We start from the raw sequence: 13,908 nt of genomic DNA on the forward strand, positions 1-13,908 counted from the left end.
TTTAGCGGATGATACTTTTAAAAAAATATGAAAAGGGCATTTTATTTTCAAACTAATCTATTCAATGTATTGAATAATATTGATCCCTTCACAACTCTAACTTTGGGGCAGAATTATTGTCTTGAATCCCTCCCCCCCTATTTCTACAGGTGACAAAAATTGAATATGATGTGGAGGTAGGATGAACGTGGTTTTGAAGAGAACTGGCTTAAGTATGACTTTTAAAAAACATATCCGGTAATGCAGTTTGGTTCATAATAGGAGAAAAAAATACATACTCCTATGGGAGCAATAATCTTCAGCCAGGCAATTAAAAAATGGGTGAGTTAGAGAGACTGTCTTGGATCTTCCCTCAGTGCGGAGGAGGTCTGGTCCTGCAGAAAGTGTTTGAGGGCACCTTCATGGCCATATGGGTTTCTCATTCATGTTCCCTTCTGTGCTGCTTTAGCTTTACAGTACAAGGAGTACTAGATAAGAGCATCTGTGAATGTGTATAGCCCAATTTTCCATAGTCCTAAGTAACCATAGTGAAAGTAGTGGGGTGCTCACTGTTCCTGAATATTCCCACCATTTGATCACAGGCAGAAATGTCTCTGTACAGTTTCCAGTCCACAGTGCCAAGTTCTCCTTTGCCAGAGGTTTGGTAGGTTCACACTGGTTTTCATCAACAGATGTTTTGGGTGGTTGTGTCTTTGTAACAGTGGAGAAATATTACTCTGGTATAAAGTTGCAGGACTGGGGATGATATTGTAATTTAAGAGAACGAAAAAATGTGGGAAGGGAAAAAACAGGAGAATGTTACAATTGTGATGGGATTTGGAAATCCTGCACATGTGTTTGACAGGCTGTTACTCTGAAAGGCTGGAATAGATGAACAGAGCATATCCTTGAGAAAATTTGTTGCTTTCACCTGCTACTCGAAACCAGCAGTCACACCTGTTTTATGCTGGGGCTGATAAGAAAGTTATCAGCTAGGTGAGCACTGTGAAACTTTACTCACTTTGTTTTCAAATTGGGATTCTCACACCCTAGTATACTGTCACAATGGAAAAAAAAAAAAAAAGATTAATCTTGGCTTAGTTATAGGCTCTTTCTCAAAACAAATGGGCTTCTAAGATCTGTGGGTTTTCTGGCTGCCACAGCCCGATGGATGCTGTAAATATTAATAATATAGCTGTCAATTACTGTTACATTGAAATCCCAGGCAAAGCCCAATAAAAATGTGAATACAGAAAGTAAAAATTCTGTTTTGCAGCAAAAAGCTTACAATATAGGCAAATTTTGCATGATTCCTGTAGCAGTAGAGGACTCCAAGAGGGATCAAAATACACTGAATTTGACTGCATTTCAGGATAGTTTAGCCCTTTTTTTAATGTTATTTCATTTTGTGCCTGATATTTGGCTAACAGCTCTATAAAATGCACGGTGCACAGAAGGACTAATTTGGAGCACATTTTGAACAGAAAGTACTTGGAACAGTTCCCATAAAGGTACTCTGGTCAGATATGTCTTCTTTTTGATGCATGAATGTGACTCTTTCTTATCACAGACAAGTAAATTTGACATTTTGAGGATCAGTTCTTCCTTGACCTTTTGCCGATTTATGGCTGTGATAAACCCCATACATATGTTCTCACTGCGAACTGTGCCTTTTCCTCTTGAAAAATGTTTTCAGTCTCGTCCTCCTATAAAATTAACCCAAAGCAGAATCTTGATATAAATTATTACGGAAAACATGATAGCACATCTGTAACATACCAGGCTCTGTTTTCTTCCCTAATCACTGTTTTGTAGGCCAATGATAACCTTCACCCCTCTGGTCCTGAGCTGCTTCCAAAGAGCAGGTGAAGAGTTTTTTTGATGCAAGAGAGTTTCAAAACCTCAAATTCACTGGAGGAGTGGGCGGGTTAAGCACATCAGATGCCATCCACTACAGCTACATCTCTAGCCAGTATCTGGTGACCCGGAGCTTCCCTATTCTGCAGATCCTGGTTAGAACTAACCTCAACTTCACTGAGGATGAGGACCCCATTTCTGGAGCATCACATTTATACAAAGCAGAGGAAAGGGCCCTGTGTCTTCCATGATTTATGACACTGGATCCAGCAGCAGGCTGGCTTCTGGATGTCCTGTCATGAAGCTGAGACCTGCAAGACAAGGAAGCCCCTCTATACCTGGAACACACTTCCCGATTCGTAGCGTCCACTGGAGGGAGGCTGCAAGTTGTGAGATCCCAAGTCAAGTCAGAGTAGAACTCTCAGCCTCTGGAGAAAGCAAGCATTGGTCAGCCATGGATGGCATCCTGAGAGATGTGTTTTATTTCAGTATGCTGAGTTTGTGAGGGTTGTTTTCAGTTGTGCTCCATTTGTACCTAAATTGGACTGACACCAGATCTGAAACACTGCTAGGTCTTGCAAACTAAAATACAAAGTTTTACCCAGTTGCCCTGCAGGCTTCATTACTATTGCTGCCAGGGTGAGTCCTGTTAGGCACTAGTGGAAAAGGTCTTAGCAGAATCATCTCTGCTGATGAGCATTTTTGGTCTCCGATTCCTGTGTATGTGCTTAAGACTTCTGCTGATTCAGGGCCTTAGTAATGGCATGGAATTAATGTGAGAAATGAGCCATTTGCTATACTGAGTTACTACTACTTCACTTCCCAAAGGTTATGTTATTATTAATCATGAGAAACTCCTGCAACTGGACCTGCAGAATGTCAGATATCTGGAAAACGTAACAGTGAGAGCTGTCCCAAGGGATAAGACTGACCTGGCCATATAGACTCTTCTGGGGTCCTGCCACAGTGCTGCAGGTGTATATGTGATTGCAGTAATGAGCTGACATGGTTTTCATGTAACTTCTGAGATGTGAAATGAGACGAAGCAAAAAGAAACAAAGTTAATTTGACTCCAGTGGATTTAGAAGCAAAACTGCAGCTTTCACTTAACACAGTAGGGCCAAATTGCTGTAATGGTATTAGTCTTCTTTGGAGTCACTGCCCAGGGCAACACATCCAGAGTTTTCTCTAGAGGAAGGGTAAATATTGCCATAGCTGTTTGTAATTGAAAGCACTAAGAGAAGACATTCATGAGGAAATGAGACCATCTTCAGCTGTAGCAACAAAGGTCCATGGTTACTACAGATGGATGTCAATCACTGTAACTGTGGGATCCGTGACTGCTTAGTCTCTGGGCATTGGGGGATGGTATCAAATTGCTCTGCTGCTGTTATCAGTAAAGCCTTCTCTAACTTCAGCAAGCATAAAGACCTTAAGAAGTTGTCCTTCTTCCAAATATATTCACAAGGACAAGGGCAGTGGTTCCCTTACTGTCTTTTCAATTGGACAGAGACCAGGAAAATGAGGCAAGCAAGCATTTGTGCTGTTAAAGGTTGATTCCTCGCAGGCTTGCAAAAAAGAAGTCTTCTCAGCTCTAGATTTTTTATGACCAGGAACAGGGCCTGACCAGCTCTGTTAACTGCAGACATGATACAACTGATTAATGCCTGTTTTCCTACTTGATTTATCATAATGTTGATATCCAGGCTGCTGTCCTGCAAAGACAGGGCCTCCGATGTTCTTGAGCACCCAGGATTGCATCTGGTAGGAAGAGTTCACTTAGAGGTGAAGGATTCTTACCAATTCATGCAGTGAGGTTTATCTTGGTTTTTGTTCTGTCGTGTCATGTTGCTAGAGGGGATTGTTTGAAGGCTTAAGCTCCTTGTATCAATTCGATGCCTCTGACTGGATTACCTTCTGTCTGTGCAGGTGTGGTTTTTGAAATTAATCTAAAAAAATATGCTTGTCAAGAGGGAGAGGTATTGTAAGGCAGATTATAACAACAGTTTTGACTTGACCATTGGAGACAGGTAGAAAGCTTGAAGGTCACTATTGACTATGCTTTCACTATGGCACTGCACAGTCAACCATTACTAATGATCATTAGCATTTCCATTCTGTCACTAAAGTTATTCAGTTTGAAGATAGGTTTTATTATTGACTGAAATGCTTTGAAAATATCAGGGCGAAAATGATTGAGATGAGTCTGAGTGAGATCTCCCAAGCTATTGTCTTTTCAAATGCTTTTCAACCCCCTAATAGATAGCGTCATATAGAAGGAAAGCATTTATTTATGGTTTTACCCTTCCAGTTTGTGAGCTGAACTGGCTACTGATATACACAGGGATGCCATTTGAAAAGATCGGCATCGGCATGGAGAGCTGACCTTTGAATACCAGCCCTCAGGAAAAGATGTATCAGCATCTCATCCCCTGTCACCCACCATGCGATGAAACAGCAGGTTCCTTCATTAGGTGCTTTTTTATCACCAATTACTTTTGCCCTCATGACAGATTTGTTTGACATTTTGGAACTTTTTTGCGGTTGGCTTCATTTTTTACTGCTTGAAAGATGATCTGTTTATGGTGTTTGGGTGCCTTGCAAACAGACTCTATGGACTGCGTTAGGTATATATTAGTATGCTGCTTCTTTCCATGAGTAATAAAATTGTTGTAGTATATAAACCCCTTTGTTCTTCCCAAGGAAAAGCAGCAGCTAGCATGTAAAAAAAAAGACCAGGCTCCATGCCAGCATGATCCCTAGTAGAAGCATGAGATTTACCAAGGTGCATTTGTCTAACAGTGTTTGTTACTGTTATTTTTCTAGGGTGCAAGTGCTTACATTCTAAACTATTTTCTATACATTATGTGGGCTCTATGTTTTGCTTTCCTGGCAGTCTCCCTGGTCAGAGTGTTTGCTCCCTATGCCTGTGGCTCTGGAATTCCAGAGGTGAGTTTCTTGCTGTGGATGAATAACCAAAAAACAAACAAAGAAAAGATCATTTGCCGCCTTTTCCCATTACAGAACTGTACTGTGAGATAGCATTGGAACAAGAAGGTTGTCTTTCCACCTCATCTGCCTTCATTCCTTTGCCTAACATGCCTTTATGGTGCCCATCTACATTTTTCATAGTAGAAAATGTTCATATGTTACTGTGACAGGCTAATGTACATGATTGTTCACTGCCAGAGCTTAAATTATAAATCAATGTCTCTCAGTCATCAATCGATGTACTCCAACTTTTTGTGGCTGAGGCACATAGTCACTAGAAGATTATATAGAATTTTTCTTGGATGAAATTACTTGGGCCACTTACAAAACCAGTCATTTTCTAGGCTAAGCTTTAAATAAAACCAAAATAAAATAAAGAGGGAGAACTACAAAGCTAAGGTTTCCTAAGCTGCTGAAGATGCAAAATGCCCATCATTTGGAATGCCTAAAGAGTGTCTGGCTGTCCATCTTCTGCAAATTTTGTCCTTGTACATCATGTCATGTGGGCATGACAGCATTATGGTACCCAAAATCTCTGCCTGATTTTCAATATTTTACATGTTGAGCATCAGTCCCTATTTAAGCTGTTAAAATGAGGAAGCCTGTAATTCAAGCAGCATAGCTACTCAAAATTTTTGAAATCAGGGCAGTCTTTTACTATAAGTGCTATAGAACCCACTGGGATTATTACTTAGGAATCTGGCAGACAGAATAAACAGCCCTAATTTTAGAAATCTTGGCATACATTTTTTTCTTCATCTCTAGAAACCTCCAAATGTTTCATAGCCAATCAGGAAAAAAACCCACCACAAATAATTTGGAATACTTAAATCACTTCCATGTTTCAAAGTAGTCACATGTGTGTTTGTTACATATTTATATATCTGTGTTTTGAATTTTTTTTATAGTTAACTGTAAATCTAGTTTTCAAGTGGTAAATCTCTCATCTGAGGTGATGCTCAGCTCCAGTCCATTTCCAGGGCTGGAATCCAAATTCAAGTCGCACTCTACAGCTTCTATGTCACACACATGTACTTGCTTTATTCTAGCCACTCACACGCAAAATTAAGAAGAAATGTGTAAAAATAAAATCTCTTGGACTTTCTAATTTCATAATACTTGCATTCTTTTATGGCACGGCCATTCCAAATATTTAGAACTTTTTTTTTTCTTGTTTTAACTGGAAAAAGTATGTGGTTGTTTATTTGCTTTTTTTCCGCTTTGTTAAAGTTTGGTTTAGTTTAACTCTGATCCTGTAAGCCAAGGAATTATGTAGCAGTTTCATATTTCTATTGATCTCTCTAAGACTCCTTACCAACACAGGGGACCACCCATAAGAACAGTAAAAGTGTGGTCTGCTTAACCCCTGCTCAGCTCTCACTGTGGGAAAGTTACCCTACCTGTGGTTTCTTTCTCTTCATTACTGTCTCTTTTCAAACAGTCTGCGATTTTTTCATTTTGTTTTAAATATCTACTGGGGTTTTAACTCCATTTGTAAGTTCAGGGTAGCAAAGGTTTCTTCAGCTCTTCAACATGTTCTTCCTACTTTCCAGATAAAAACCATCTTGAGTGGGTTCATTATTAGGGGCTACCTGGGAAAGTGGACACTTTTAATCAAAACAGTCACCTTGGTTCTGGTGGTATCTTCAGGCCTCAGCCTTGGGAAAGAGGGGCCGCTAGTCCACGTGGCCTGTTGCTGCGGAAACTTCTTCAGCAGCCTTTTCTCAAAGTACAGCAAGAACGAAGGAAAGAGGAGAGAGGTGAGATTGGCTCAAATCATCTGTTTTCCCTGTCCAGATACTTGGTGTTTCAAAGGACTCATGCCTTGTATGTAAATATTTGCTTCGTAGGTGCTCTCGGCTGCAGCTGCCGCAGGAGTTTCTGTTGCCTTTGGGGCTCCGATTGGAGGTGTGCTGTTTAGTCTGGAAGAGGTGAGACCTGGCAGTTCACTTGCTTCAATAAATATATTTTCACTTCATGCCTTTTTATAATATTCCTTTTTATTTTTCAAATATTTATATTCTTATTTTTCTTCTAAAGCAAAATTAATATTTGATTTCTAGTAATAAGAAATAACCAGGTATTTTAGCATGATTTGAGTAAAAGAAGAGCACTGGCTTTCTGAAAACAAAATTACTTAAACTGGAAATGTATCACTGTGCTGAGCTTTCCCCAACTTTTGGCTTGCTGCTGCGTGGGTCGAGCTGCTGATCACCCATCTTATCGTCTCTAGCCAGCAACTTTGGATTTAGATTTATCGAGTTTTCAGTGTTTGCTTCTCACTTTCTGAAATCTGAAAATGCCTTTTCCGATACCTTTGTGAACAAATTCTGGCTGTGGTAAGGACTGGTATTCCCAGTAAAGCCAGATGCAGAATCACAGATGAAACACACGGTGATGGCTTACTGTGTGCAGTACTCCAGTGAACAGTTAAAGCAAACACCCTCTGTCACACTCAGTGAAGTGTTTATGGTCTCTGCTTGGTTTTAGGTCAGCTACTACTTTCCTCTAAAAACCCTCTGGAGGTCATTTTTTGCTGCTCTTGTGGCTGCCTTCACACTGAGGTCCATCAATCCTTTTGGAAATAGCCGGCTGGTCCTGTTCTATGTGGAGTACCATACACCCTGGTACATGGCCGAGCTCTTCCCCTTCATCCTGCTCGGCGTCTTCGGTGGCCTCTGGGGAACCCTCTTTATCCGATGCAACATCGCCTGGTGCAGGAGGCGCAAAACCACCAGACTGGGGAAATACCCGGTCCTGGAGGTGATAGCGGTGACGGCCATCACCGCCATCATCGCCTACCCCAATCCCTACACCCGCAGGAGCACCAGCGAGCTGATCTCAGAGCTCTTCAATGACTGCGGTGCCCTGGAGTCCTCGCAGCTCTGCGACTACATCAATGACCCAAACATGACCCGGCCGGTGGATGACATTCCCGACAGACCTGCCGGGCCCGGAGTCTACACCGCAATGTGGCAGCTCGCCTTGGCTTTGGTGTTTAAAATTGTCATCACGATATTCACTTTCGGCATGAAGGTAAACTGGGGACAGGAGCAGAAGCTGTCTTGAGCACACGACACAGATGTGTTGCCCTCAGCAGCTTGCGGTCTATCTGGCAGGGCTTGTGTGCCTCTGAGCTACACCCAGCCCTGTACCCATGTCCAGGTGTAGTGGACGTGCCTGCTGGTTCACTCGCCCACCAGTGCCTTCCTCTGTGGGTCCTTGTCACAGCAAAAGGATGAGCCCTGCTTTTTCCACCTTCTAGTCATCTGCAGTTTTATTAAGCAAAAAAGAAATCTGAGTGTGAATTTAAATTCTTGCCAATGAGCAAATCCAAGATGATTCCCACTGCAGCTGTCTTTCAGCTCTCCCAGGGATATTGACTATTTATATTGTTGTCTTGTTGGATTAATGTCCTAATGTGCCTCGAGGTAGCTATGCTCAGGGAACTAATAGCTTTGAATTTACTGATTTACACATTTAAAACCTCACAAAAATAAAAAACTAACTGAAAAGTTCTATTTTTGAATGTTTTTAAGCACTGTATCTTGGAAAAAAAAGAGGGAAGTGAGTGGGGGAGGACTGACAGATGTATCTTTGTTTATTCTGGATTTGCAACTTTTTCCTTCCATTCCTCCTCCTCCCCATAAACGGGTGATGAAAGGTCCAAGAAGAATTCATCCAAGCTTTCAATATATACAAAGCTGTTTGTGGTGAGTTGTATATATCTGATTGCTAGAGCCCATATAAAACACACATCTGTCTGTCTGCAGCTCCCATTATCTGAGCATTTAGTTGTGGATCTGATTGCAGCAGATGATGGGAAGTTTTTCTGAGTGAATCAGTATATGTTGTGCCATGCTCGAAGCTAAAGCATCTCATCTTTCTCTTAAAAACTGAGCTGGAGCTGAGGATCCATCTTTTTAGAAGGCTTGTCACCCCCAAAATAGTAGGAAGATGTTGGAGTTTTGCTTTTCTTTTATGTCTTCTCCATTTGGGATGTCCCTGATGACAAGAACTACTCAATGGTAGAAGGTCACTTAGGACCAGTCACTGAGTCCTCCTGATTTCCTGAGCAGGGAGAATGAGAGGGAGTTTAAGAGCACAGGTGTAACATTTCTGCAGGAGGATTTGAAATGAGATGCCCTTCACTGCAGAAAGTGATTTATGCTGGGGCTGGCAGCCAGTTGTTATTATGCTTGTTTGTTTAGAAACTTCTGAGTTTGGTTCTTTGTTTGATATGTGGATCTTTATTTATTCTATTTATTTAAAATTTGTTAGAAAGAATGGGCAGTCTCAACTATTCAACTGTTCTGGAAAAGAACAGACAAAATATCTTTACCCTTCAGCTCTAGAAGGCCAAATCTGACTGTATCAGCAAAATTAACACTATATGATGAGGAAGATAGCTCCTGCAGTTATCAGCCCTAGCACCCCTGGGCTACGCCGAAGTTGTTAGTTTACTTGTCTAGGAAGCTCAAGGTATATTTTCAGAATTAAAAAGATATAACAACTTATCCCCTCTAAAAACAACAAAAAATCCATGCAAGCCCTTGAAACAGATCTGAGCTGTCTTTTCCACCAAGAAATTTGTCTCCGACTTGACAGTTGCACTTGACATCTCAGAAGAAATGCACTTAGCCAAGGCAAAGTGATTTTTTTAAAAAAAATTATTTCAATACATATTTTAAAATTATTTGTGACTTGTCTGTGTAGCAGACAACAAGGTAATGATTCACAGAACTTCCTGGAAAATAGATAGTAAGCTGAGATGAAGAAATAGCTGCCTCTGAGCAGTAAACCTTCTTTCTCTAGATTTTTATTCTGTGTTTGACATTTAATTTAAAATCTGCTTGGATTTAGCCTGAAAGAGTAGTAATAAAACTGTAAAGTACCCTGTGAGATAGAAGTTGAAATCAAGATGTTAGTTTCAGTTAAGCTTATTCTCAAGCCCATGACAGAACCATCAGCAGCTCCTGACTTCCTGCTGAGAAAGCAATAAAGGCAAGAACAGGACCATCCTGACTTTAAAAGCAGAGCGTTATTGTGAAACATGGTTTATCTATCAATTTCAGTATGAAGCAGAAGGTAGGATTCAAAATTACTTAAAAAAATGCATTAAAATTTTGTAAATCTATAAATACACATACAGCCACACAAACTCAGTCACTGCAGAAACCTATCTCAGACTGTGCAGAACATCACTGTAGGCTGCCAAAAGGCTATGGCCTTCTGAGCTAGCATGTAGTAAGGAAACTGCGTTCTCTTACCACTAATAATAAATTATTTGATCAATTAGTTCATTACTGGTCATTTTTGTGCTCATGTGTCTGTATTTTGTTCAAGATTCCTTCAGGTCTTTTCATTCCCAGCATGGCTGTTGGAGCCATAGCGGGCAGGATGGTTGGGATCGGAGTAGAGCAGCTGGCCTATCACCATCATGACTGGATCATCTTCAGGAAGTGGTGCAGACCTGGGGCAGACTGTGTCACACCAGGACTTTACGCTATGGTGGGAGCGGCGGCTTGCTTGGGTACAGTACCTGCCGGTCATTGCTTTGTGCGTGGATAACACTGATGTTTGGGGACCTACAAATTGTTTATGAGGGCTTTTTGTTTGTGTTAGGTGCTCTGCTGGCATTTCTGGTTGTAGTAGATGTGATGGGCTAAGGCATGGGCAGCTTCCTCAAATGTTCTCTCCAGCGATCTGCCGGGTAGTCAACAAAAGTGAGGCTTGCAGTCACCCATGACTAATCTTTACAATCTGCCAAAAAGCACATAGAAGGAAAGAAAAAGGTTAAAGTTAGGCTGCAGGTTTCCAAGGAGGAGTGGTTCTGCTTGTTTTTTTTCCCCTGTGATGCAATGAAATCCACTGTAGCTGGACTAATGTCACTGCCTTGTTTAGCCTGTGCTTTCTGTTAGTGCAGGCAACAAAATTCCCAGTTCTGGCCAAATTTTAAGCTACACAGAGCTAAAAATTCTGGGTCTTATTTTGGCTGTGTGTCAACTGGGTTGTCTTTTGTTTTTTGTTTTGACTGTAGGCCAGTATCTGATTACATTCAATCAATAGGATTTATTGGCTATAACATAAACTATCTGTTAACTGTTAAAGCAAGATCATTGAATAATACTTCACAGATCTTTCGAGGTCCCTTCCAATCCCTAATATTCTGTGATTCTGTGATGTCACATTTCTAGTCATAGATGCAACAGGAATTTTACAAACACACTGTCTGATCATGTTTTTGCCTGATCATATCTTTCCTCTTCTGTACTTCCACATTCTACATCCTTTTGTTGTTGTTGATACCAACATAAGATGATGAAATAATAGTGAGGAGACATAACACATGATTAATGTAATTGGGTAGAACTGAAATGAAAGATATACTCAGGGAAGAGCTGGAAAAGTCTCAGTTCTGGAGTCTCATGTTAGAAAAGTAGGATAATTTGTGTGATCAGTTATAAAGGAAGGGTGGGATTTGGTGTAGACATCAATATCTGAGCTAGCTGTGTTGGTATCCTTCACAGTCAAAACAGAAAAATGAGATACTGGAAAGATCAGTCTCATCTGGCAATAGACATCTAAAACCAGACAAATGAATGGATGCATTTGGCCTCAAAAGTGCTTGTTTTTCTCCAGAGATTATAAAGGCAATCTGGATCACCCCTTTGGTTGCAAACACCTACAGCAATGTAGACACATTAAAACAGCTGGGATGAATATTACTGTCAAAGAGTGAAGTGCTTCCTCTTTTCCATAAATGAGCTTAACGTTCATAAAAGAAATGATACACAAAAATTTTGCTCTGATATTCCAGTTGATCTGCTAGTCAGCAATTACTTCCTCTTTTGATAGTTCCAAATCAAGGTGCAATGATTTTAATAGTATGGTGAGACACGCAGCAGAATGGTCACTGCTTGTTCTTAAGACCAAGACCTGTCTCGCTTAGAGTATGACATATAGAGCAAGTATTAAATGATCCTTACTGTGGTATCTGCTCTCAGCTTTTCGGAGTCAGAAGTTTAAGGCATTCCTCAAATGAAAGCCATATCCGGATCATCGTGTTAAATAATCAACAATTTAATTTTCCTGTATGCTGCTACATTAAAAGAATCCTCTAATGACCTGTTTCTGATTTCTCTCATCTAAAATGATGCTGTATTTTGAGGCCTAAAAAGAGCAGATTTATTACATTTACCTTTTGAACGGAGGCAAAGAAATCCTACCTAATAATTCAGTGATACATATACAGTTGTCTGCAGTTATGTGATTATTTTTATCCTTTAATGTAAACTGAAGGAGTAAGGAGCTTGCTTATGAAATTAATATAGAAAGACTAGACTGAAAAATACAGCTACAGCCCTGTCTATGGCTGCATGCCTAGATGGCCTCAAACCAAGTTGTATACAGTTCAAACTGCATCTTATACTGATATCAAAAGCTAGGGTTTGAGCTGTAACATAGTTCTTGCAGTGGCCCTAAACTGTCCTTATGTAGGATTTTGTAACCACGTTGTGCCCAAAGATAACGCTTAGCTTTCCCTTCAGTATGAATGTGCTAGATAAACCGATGTGAAGAGCAGCTCCCAATGCTCCTACCTGCTGATTCTTGGAGTCATTTTACAGGGCTAGTGGCAGGATTCTGTTTGAGTTTCTCAAGTATCCAGTATAGGTGATTTTTTTGCATGTTCTCTGGTTTAATAGCTCCATTTTTTAGCATTCATTATGTGTTTTTCAATGTTAGCATCTTCGGCTTGAACAAGTCCACTCAATCTTTTTGATGAAAATTGCAGTAGATGAAAAATCTCTTTCTTCAGTGAAATAAGCCCGAAGATGCTTCACAAAGTATAAGGGCAAAGTATAAGGGCATGAATAATCTCATGCCTTTTTGAGTGTGAGACTCAAAATACAAATGAGTTGCATGAGATGTACGCTTCAAGAGGACTGAGGGAAACTTGACCACTTTCCTTGTTGGCAGGTGGTGTTACGCGAATGACGGTCTCTCTGGTGGTGATCATGTTTGAGCTAACTGGAGGCCTGGAGTACATCGTACCTCTTATGGCTGCAGCTGTCACAAGCAAGTGGGTGGCAGATGCCTTTGGGAAAGAAGGGATCTATGAAGCTCACATTCATCTGAACGGCTACCCATTCCTGGATGTGAAGGATGAATTCACCCACCGAACCCTGGCAACTGATGTCATGAGACCAAGGCGTGGTGAAGCTCCTCTCTCAGTGCTGACTCAGGACAGCATGACGGTGGAGGATGTTGAGACACTCATCAAGGAGACTGACTACAATGGCTTTCCAGTAGTGGTTTCGAAAGACTCAGAGAGACTTATTGGATTTGCACAGAGACGAGAGCTGATTCTTGCAATAAGTGAGTAGAGTATCAGTGTACATAAGTTTGACAGGAATTTTGGTAGAGTAGGATGTTACCAGTGTTATTCACCTTGAAGAATGGGTATATAAGAACCAAACCTGATTTCCTTCCTAAGTCTGTCTTATCCTTGTTGCTGTGATCCATAGCTGGAAGCTTTTCTGTTGTAGCACACCTCCTGGTAGACTTCTGTGGGCTTGACTTTTGTGGGCTTAATTAAAGCAATTCTGCTAAAGACAACAGAGATAAACTTGACTTACTGTACTGTGTACAGCCAGAAGTTTTAGGAAAAGATGAAAACCCACTGCAGTGCTGAGCTTCGTGTAGTATCCATGGGCCTCCAGTAGCAGCTGAGGCAGTCGTGAACCTTTGCCATCCTGTGACAAAGTGCAAGTCCCTGTGCTTCTTTCTGTTGCACAATCTCACTTTTTCTCACATGCGGTCCTTTTGTGCTAGGTGTGGAAAACTTTTCAGTGAAGAATGTTGTTTGGTAAAGGTGGCTGAGTTTCATCAGGCATCCAGCTGATAGCTGGGCTGGTTGCCTGAGTGCCCGATCCAGGTCATTACAGATTTTGGCCCATCAGGTCCTCTCCTGGTTGGCTTGATGGCTAGGTCGGGATTGAAAAGACAGGTATATTGGATGAAAGCAAGTGTTCCCAGCTTGCCCGTACCTAGGGCATCCGGAGCTGCAGAGATCTGCGA

The 13,908-nt window shown here is 41.1% G+C and overlaps 1 protein-coding gene across 2 annotated transcripts in view; it reads left to right on the forward strand.

Moving 5' to 3' along the window:
* CLCN4 (chloride voltage-gated channel 4) overlaps positions 1-13,908 on the forward strand; it is a 51,044-nt gene that overhangs the window by 23,625 nt on the left and 13,511 nt on the right. For both annotated transcript variants that reach the window (XM_065648966.1, XM_065648976.1), the window contains exons 5-10: positions 4,663-4,785; positions 6,381-6,587; positions 6,678-6,758; positions 7,318-7,863; positions 10,174-10,360; positions 12,808-13,206. In XM_065648966.1, coding sequence (XP_065505038.1) covers positions 4,663-4,785; positions 6,381-6,587; positions 6,678-6,758; positions 7,318-7,863; positions 10,174-10,360; positions 12,808-13,206 — 1,543 coding nt within the window. The remainder of the gene's footprint in view (positions 1-4,662; positions 4,786-6,380; positions 6,588-6,677; positions 6,759-7,317; positions 7,864-10,173; positions 10,361-12,807; positions 13,207-13,908) is intronic.

Source organism: Caloenas nicobarica, chromosome 1 (assembly GCF_036013445.1).
Source record: "Caloenas nicobarica isolate bCalNic1 chromosome 1, bCalNic1.hap1, whole genome shotgun sequence".
In the NCBI taxonomy this organism is placed as follows: Eukaryota; Metazoa; Chordata; class Aves; order Columbiformes; family Columbidae; genus Caloenas; species Caloenas nicobarica.